We start from the raw sequence: 7,273 nt of genomic DNA, 5'->3' as shown, positions 1-7,273 counted from the left end.
TCATTTTTTCATTAGTTGCTCCTTCTTATTCAGATTAGGTCTCAGAACAATGATAAAGCATTTGGGGGAAAATATGCACCCCAGTAATCCAGCTGCTGAAGCCAAAATGGAGAAGATCTCTACAGCTACCATGTATTTTCCCTTGGTACTCAAATAGGTGGGAACAAACGACACCCAGACACTGCAAAAGACCAACATGCTGAAGGTAATAAATTTGGCTTCATTAAAGGTATCAGGCAAATTCCTGGCTAGGAAGGCCACAGTGAAACTGACAGCAGTCAAGAACCCCAGAAAGCCAAGCATTGTATAAAACATGGAGGTTGAACCTTCATTACATTGTAGAACAATTTCTTCAGCCATGGAGTGCATGTCTGAATCTGGGAAGGGTGGAGAAATTGTGAGCCACACCACACAAATGCAGAATTGTGTCACTGAGCAAGATAGGACAATAGAGATAGCCAGCCTGTTCCCCACCCATTTTCTCATTTTGGATCCAGGCTTGGTGGCCATGAAAGCAAGGACCACTATGATTGTTTTCCCCAATATACAAGAAAGAGCTACAGAGAAGACGATGCCAAAAGCAGTTTGTCGCAAGAGACATTTCACTTGAGTAGGTTGCCCAATGAAGAGCAAAGTGCAAAGGAAAGAGAGCAGGAGAGCAACAAGAAGGCTGTAAGTGAGGTTCCTATTATTGGCTTTCACAATAGGTGTGTCCTGATGTTTAAGGAATATCCCGAGCACCACAGTTGAGATGACAGAAAAGGAGACTGCAATCACTGCCAAAGAAATCCCCAAAGGTTCTTCATAAGTTAAATATATTATATGTTTTGGAAGGCAACTATCCTTATCCTTGTTTGGATAGTGATCCTCTGGACAAGGGAAACAGTCATCTAAGTCTGAAAAAGAAACCATTCATAGAAACATTATCTCATCATTTCATTTTCAGTATGCTTCTATTTTAAACAGAATTCTATATAAATTCAAAATTACCTCTACTTCCAAAAATAAGGAACAAAGGTTTCTGGAAAAAACTATTTTTAATTTTTGAGTAAAACATAACAAGGAATAATTCAAATCTGAGATATCTACCGACACTCCAAGTCAGAATGAAGTGATTGGTTTTTTCATTAAGTAGCTCATTGAGCTACTTATTTCAAATGTTTCATTGGTGTCAATATCAATACATTGTCAAACTCAGCCCCCATTTATGTTTATTGTATAATTGATACATTTAATATATGACTTTCAGCAATTCATTTAGTAACTGTTGGACATTACCAGAGCCTTGGTGGCGCAGCAGATTAAAGTGCTGTTAAGTAGCACCAGCTGCCTACGATTACTGCAAGTTCAAATCTCACCAGGCTCAAGTTTGACTCAGCCTTCCATCCTTTCAAGATAGGTAAAATGAGGACACGGATTGTGGGGGCAATAAACTGACTTTGTATATAAAAAAAGAACACCGCTTGGGGGGCCCGAAAGCAGGTATATACAAAAGTATGAAGGCTATTGCTTAACGCATTGTAAGCCGCCCTGAGTCTCTGGAGAAGGGCGGCATATAAATCGAACCAATAAAAAAATAAAAAATAAATAAATAAATAAATAAATAAATAAATAAACAAACAAAAACAAACAAAAACAAACAAACAAACAAACAAACAAATAACAAAGGCTCTGAATAAAGTGACTTATGACTGTTTTTCACACTTATGACCATTGCAGCATCCCTATAGTCACGTGTCAAAATTCAGAACTGACTTGTTTTTTTATATTTACAGTGTCCCGGTGTCATGTGATCACTTTGTGAGACCTCCTGGCAAGCAAAACCAATCCAGGTTCATTTAACAACAGGTTACAAATTTAACAACTGCAGTGATTCACTTAACAGTGGTGGCAAGAGAGGTTTTAAAATAGGGCAAAACTCACTTAGCTAACATCTCATTTCACAACAGATGTTTTGAGATCAATTGTAGTCATAACTCTAGGACTTCTTTGCTTACCCAATTGGTCAGCTATCTTCCCTTCTGGACATGGTTTACAGTCATAGCAGCAGGATAATTTTCCTTCCACTTTTATCTTACTATGGCCAAGAGGACATTCCTTGTTACAGATGGAAAGAGGTAATGCCTGCTCATAAATAAAATCAGAATTTACACAGAATTTTTTTGTGTGATTGTTCTTTTCACATACAAACTCTTCCTATTTAATCCAAACATCCATGTTGCATTTTGCAGTTTTCCTGATGTAAACTCCCTACTGTATCTTTAACTGCTTATTTCATACCTATTACATTAACCGATTGATCAATCATTCCCAATAATTATATTGGGGTAAATAATCAGTTCGGGGCAATATACCAGAAGCTGATTTGGGAAAATATTTAAATCTGGATCCCTCTGAGTATGCCCTCCTTGAGGTCCCATTTTGTTGTGGTGTCAAATCAAATAAATATCTGTATTATGGTTGAACAGGATTGATAAAAAAGAGAGTGCTGTAAACTGGATAGTTTAACATAGCAAAATTATTAGGCCATGAAAAGGGAAAAAAATGAGACATACCTGGTTAAAGATAAGAGGCCAAACAGCTTCCTTGGCAGAAATTATGACTAGCTTTTCTGGGGGAGCCTGGGGGTCGATCTTTCCAATTTGGACTTTCAGAAAGGACTTGTTTGGAAATGTGGCCCAATTGAAAATATCAAATCCAGTTTCTAATTCCCCATTCGGGCCAAAAGAAACCTGTTCTCCAGCACTGTTGTTAAAGGAGACTTGTTGCAAAAAATGGTGGAGCTAATGAAAGGAGAAAAAAACAGGAAGGAAACAGAAAAGTTATCAGGACTCTTTGAAGGAGATGTGAAAATTTCAATCTGTTTCTTTCAATTTGGTCTAAGTTTAATGAAGAGTAAGCTGTTCAATTTTGCATCACTCCAAACAATTTCAACCAGGAAAAAAATAATTTTTATTAAATGCATTTTCTATTTTCTGATGAAAAATTGTCAGATGAGAATTTGAACAGAAAATCAAGAAAGGGATGGATCTGAGAAGTCATTTTTCTTTGATTGAGCATTTCAGAAATTGTGAATTCAATTTTGTGCCATAAAGTATAAGAAAGATATAATTCAGTGAAATAGACAATTCTAGGACAATAATTTAATTCCATACATGGGGAATTCCAGTTGTTACTTTTGAAAAAAAAGAACAAATTAAACTTGAAATTTTCTTCATGTGTTTTATTGACAAATTTGCTATTCCCTTGAAGTAGTACTATTCATACTTTCACAAGATTTCTTATTATTTTATTATTATAATTCCCTTCGAATCTTAAACTCTAAGGAGATTCTTGGTCATCTAAGCATTGGTTGTCCCTAAGGTCTTTTTTTTCAAAAGGCAACTGGACTTTCTTTGTTTTTCCTTGAAGATGTTTTCCTTCTCATCCAAGAAGCTTCTTCAATTCTGAATTGAAGCAAAACACTTTCAAGGAAAAACAAAGTTTAGATCACTTTTGAAAAAGCACCTTTGCGACTGTTGAACCTTAATAACTCCAAAATTCAGCTGGTGAGGAATAATAATGCTATTCAGTAGCAAAGTAGTTTTCAGGTTTCTACATTAAAAATTGTCAAATATAATGGATTGAATAAGATTCTGCACATACTATTTTAGACATAAAAGAAAGTTGGCATGTTACATATTTCTAACTGTCTCTATATTTAAGTATTATATTTATATTTTATTTTATTTCATATGAAAGTATCAAGTACTTCCATATAGCTTTCAATGTATGTATGCATTATAATAGTTAAAAGAAAACAAAATAAAAAACTAAAACCTATTCTTATTCTTAATTTTCCCCAAATTTTTCATTACACAACATTACTTGCCAAGGTGATCGGAGGAAGAGCTTCCATCTCCTCTCATCCATTTTTCGACCCCCTTTGAGTTTGGAAGAGCGCATGGCCTTCAGAGCATGTGCTACAGCATAGACTGCATTGTAGATGCTGTAACTATGTGCATTCATGCTGGTCTCAAAGACAGAATTAGGAAGAGTCTCCAGCTTCTCTTCTCCAGTGCAGATCCTTTCAGCGTTCCCATCTGTAATATCCCTGGAGAAGGAACATTCAAATGCATCTTTCCAGAAATCCCTAATAAACCCATCATTTTTCTCTAAGTTTGGGTTTCTCTTCTGTATAAATTGTTGGAATCCGGTCAGCTCCTTTGAGTGAATTGCAAAGGAAAGTGCACCATGGAGAAAATCAATGTGGAACTGTCGTTGTATCAGAATGGAGGTGAATTCCATCTGGGCTGTCATGATCCAAACTTTGGCTGTTCTCTCCTTTGGAATATTATCAACATTGAAAACATTGATCATTACTCTCAAAAACAACATGCCTGTAATTTCAATACTCAAGATGACTGCAGTGACCGTACTCTCCATAATGACTTTGTATAATTTTTCTCCATTTTCCATCATTTCACCAGCTTGACTACCATACATCATTTGGGGATAACATTCTATAAAGTCAAAGCAGATTCCTCTCTCTGAAAACATGGAAAGTCTCTTTTGAATGAACTTGTCCCTATCTTCCTCATACAGAGAAACCAACCCAACCCAGATCCATCTAAAATGTAACAATAAATGCAGTATTGCTTTAAATTGATGGGTTTCATCTGGGAACATCCATTTGACAAACATTGCTGTTTCAGTATTCACCAATGGAGCTGATCCATATGTGATCTAAATGGAGAAAGTCAGAACAACATAGGAATGAAGGATCTCTTCCGAAATAAAAAAATAACAATAAAAAGCATTGAGAGGGATACCAAAATAGGATGTTTTTAAAAAATCTGCAATTTTGATCAAGAAGGAAAAAGGGACAGTCATTTCAAGATATTCATGTCTTATAAAGTAATCATTGTCTTGCGTCAAATATTTAATTTCAATTACTCAACTTTTCAATGTAATAAATAGCTGGTGAACTTCTCATATAGATCCATTTTTGTGTCTCACCTGAGGAAATTTGTAGTTGCACAGAGTGATTGCCATGTTGTGACAGGTGTTACTTCGGGCTCCTCCAATGACAACTACCGTGTTGGTCTGGTCATTGCATTTGAAGTTGGGTATAAATTTATTCTTTATAGATAGAAATTCCATTGCTAAATGATAAGTTGTACTTTCCACAGGATAGTCAGTAGCAATATGGAAACCAAGGCTAACGTTGGGTAAAATCCCAGAATGTTCATTGATCTCCTTTACAGCAAATGCCAGAGCCAAAGTGTGCTGGTAATTTTGAGTGACGAACCTTCAGCAAGAGTTAGAAACTGTCAATATACTTCTGTTTCAGAATTGGACAGCTGTTTTAATTTATACATTTGCTTAATTTATACACATAAATTATAAATTCATAAAGATATAATAACTTAGTGCTTATTGTTTCTTCTGGACATATGCAATTTGGTCACTAACAAATAGACCTAGATTATATCCAGTAGGAAACACTGACTTAGTTGTGGCTACTTAAGATTGAGCTAAGATACCATTTAGTCAGACCATGTTTGAAATACTGTGTTCAGTTCTGGAGAACTTCTGTTTTAATGGTTTGTTTGTTCTGTTTTAATCGTTGTGAGCCGCCCTGAGTCCTGTCGAGATAGGGCAGCATACAAGTCCCATTAAATAAATAAATAAATAAATAAATAAATAAATAAATAAATAAATAAATAAATAAACAAACTCACTTAAGAAAATGTATCAATAAGATTGAGTGAGTCCAGAGATGGGGGCAACAAAAATGGTACAAGAGCAGAGAGAAAACGTATCAGGAAATATTAGAGGAAATGAATATATTCAGCCTAGAGGGGAGAAGGAAAGGGGGTACATGACTGAAACCTTTAAATGAATTAAAGAATGTGAATAAGGTTCTAGAAGCAGTATTCTCAATATTAATTACAACATAAGAACATAGGTGTATAATCTCACAGTGACAGGAAGAAAGTTCAAAATTAATTTTAGATAGTGTTACTTCACAAAAAGAGTAGTGGGACCATAGCCAACTTGGTAGTGGATCAATCATCAGTAACTGAGTTTAAACTTGCTGGGAATAAATACATGTCCATCACCAGACAAAACATTTTTGCCATCAGTTTTCTACATTTCTTGTCTGATGTCAATATTATCTCTATCTTATCTGTATTTTCTGAGAGAAGGAAGCCAGTTCTCTTTTCACACCCTAGATTTATAATAGCCTAAAATATGCCCTAGAGGGTTTCTATTTTATATCTGGATGAAATGAAAGGCAAAAAAAGCTCAAGATTAACCAGAGAGCTTCTGCAACATTTAGATTAGGAAAACTTTTACACTTTCAACAAGGGTCTTTGTTAAAATAAGGGAATTGATTGAGGAGGATGAAATTCATATACTTTATGATTAAAATTAATAATATTCATCTCAATTTCAATATTGGTATTAGGACAGATTAAGTCTTTGTAAGATCTAGAATTAAAAAAGGACTAAGTACGGTCACAAGAACAGGTCATAACAACTGACTAGCAACCAATATCTTTAAGCATAAAAGTGAACGAAAATACAGCTTTTAGGTGGCAATATGGGGGAAGTGGAGGTTGTGGTATGCGGAGGGGGAGAAGTAGTCTGACACTTACAGGTACTGATCAAGGATTTCAGAAGAAGGAAGGCTTCGAAAAGTGACCTCATTTGTTAGAAAAAAAACCTGATAAATAATAGCAGCAATGATTAAATCTCCAGACTGATAATATTTATGAACAATTGGAAGAGGACTACTAAGTTTGCAGGTGTAGGGAGGAGAAATGCTCATCATAGTTGGAGGGAAAAGTAAAACTAATGTTCTGAATATAACAAATTCATTGTAATATGTAGTCATTGTAGACATCAAACATTATCTCCTTTCTTACCATTCAGCTAACTCATTAACTGTATCTAAAGTTAAGATAATGAACTTTATCTAAAGTTAACAGAATAACAGAGCTAGAAGGGACTTTGGAGGTCTTCTAATGAAATATCAGAAACACAAATCCTTTTTCTCCCTACATTCATGTCTTTATTTCTAAGCAGATATTAATAGAATTCAGTGTCTTAATCCAAGCTCATCATTTTTACAGTGCCTGCTGGAATTCCCTTAAGATTTGGAGAAGAAGGAACAATAACTATCCTTAATCAGTAATCAGTATTATTCTTTGCAGCAGCACTTTGAAAAATATCAGAAGGAAACATGTTTATTGTATTGCAACAGTCCTTGCTGCATGGTTATGAA

At 35.1% G+C, this 7,273-nt stretch overlaps 1 protein-coding gene across 1 annotated transcript; it reads right to left on the bottom strand.

Annotated features, from left to right (window-relative positions):
• On the bottom strand, window positions 1-6,817 carry LOC139324449 (vomeronasal type-2 receptor 26-like). Its single transcript, XM_070954161.1, has 6 exons — window positions 6,645-6,817; window positions 4,999-5,290; window positions 3,868-4,725; window positions 2,556-2,783; window positions 1,998-2,124; window positions 1-896 (listed from the first exon to the last, which is right to left on the bottom strand). The coding sequence occupies exons 1-6, from the start codon at window positions 6,815-6,817 to the stop codon at window positions 1-3; spliced, it is 2,574 nt and encodes an 857-aa protein (XP_070810262.1).
• Window positions 6,818-7,273: the final 456 nt, after the last annotated feature.

Source organism: Pituophis catenifer, unplaced genomic scaffold (genome assembly GCF_029215685.1).
Source record: "Pituophis catenifer annectens isolate HBS135680 unplaced genomic scaffold, rPitCat1.0.hap2 SCAF_15, whole genome shotgun sequence".
NCBI lineage: Eukaryota > Metazoa > Chordata > Lepidosauria > Squamata > Colubridae > Pituophis > Pituophis catenifer.
The sequence above is the reverse complement of the archived record's forward strand: the minus strand, read 5'-3'. Positions and strand labels throughout refer to the sequence as shown.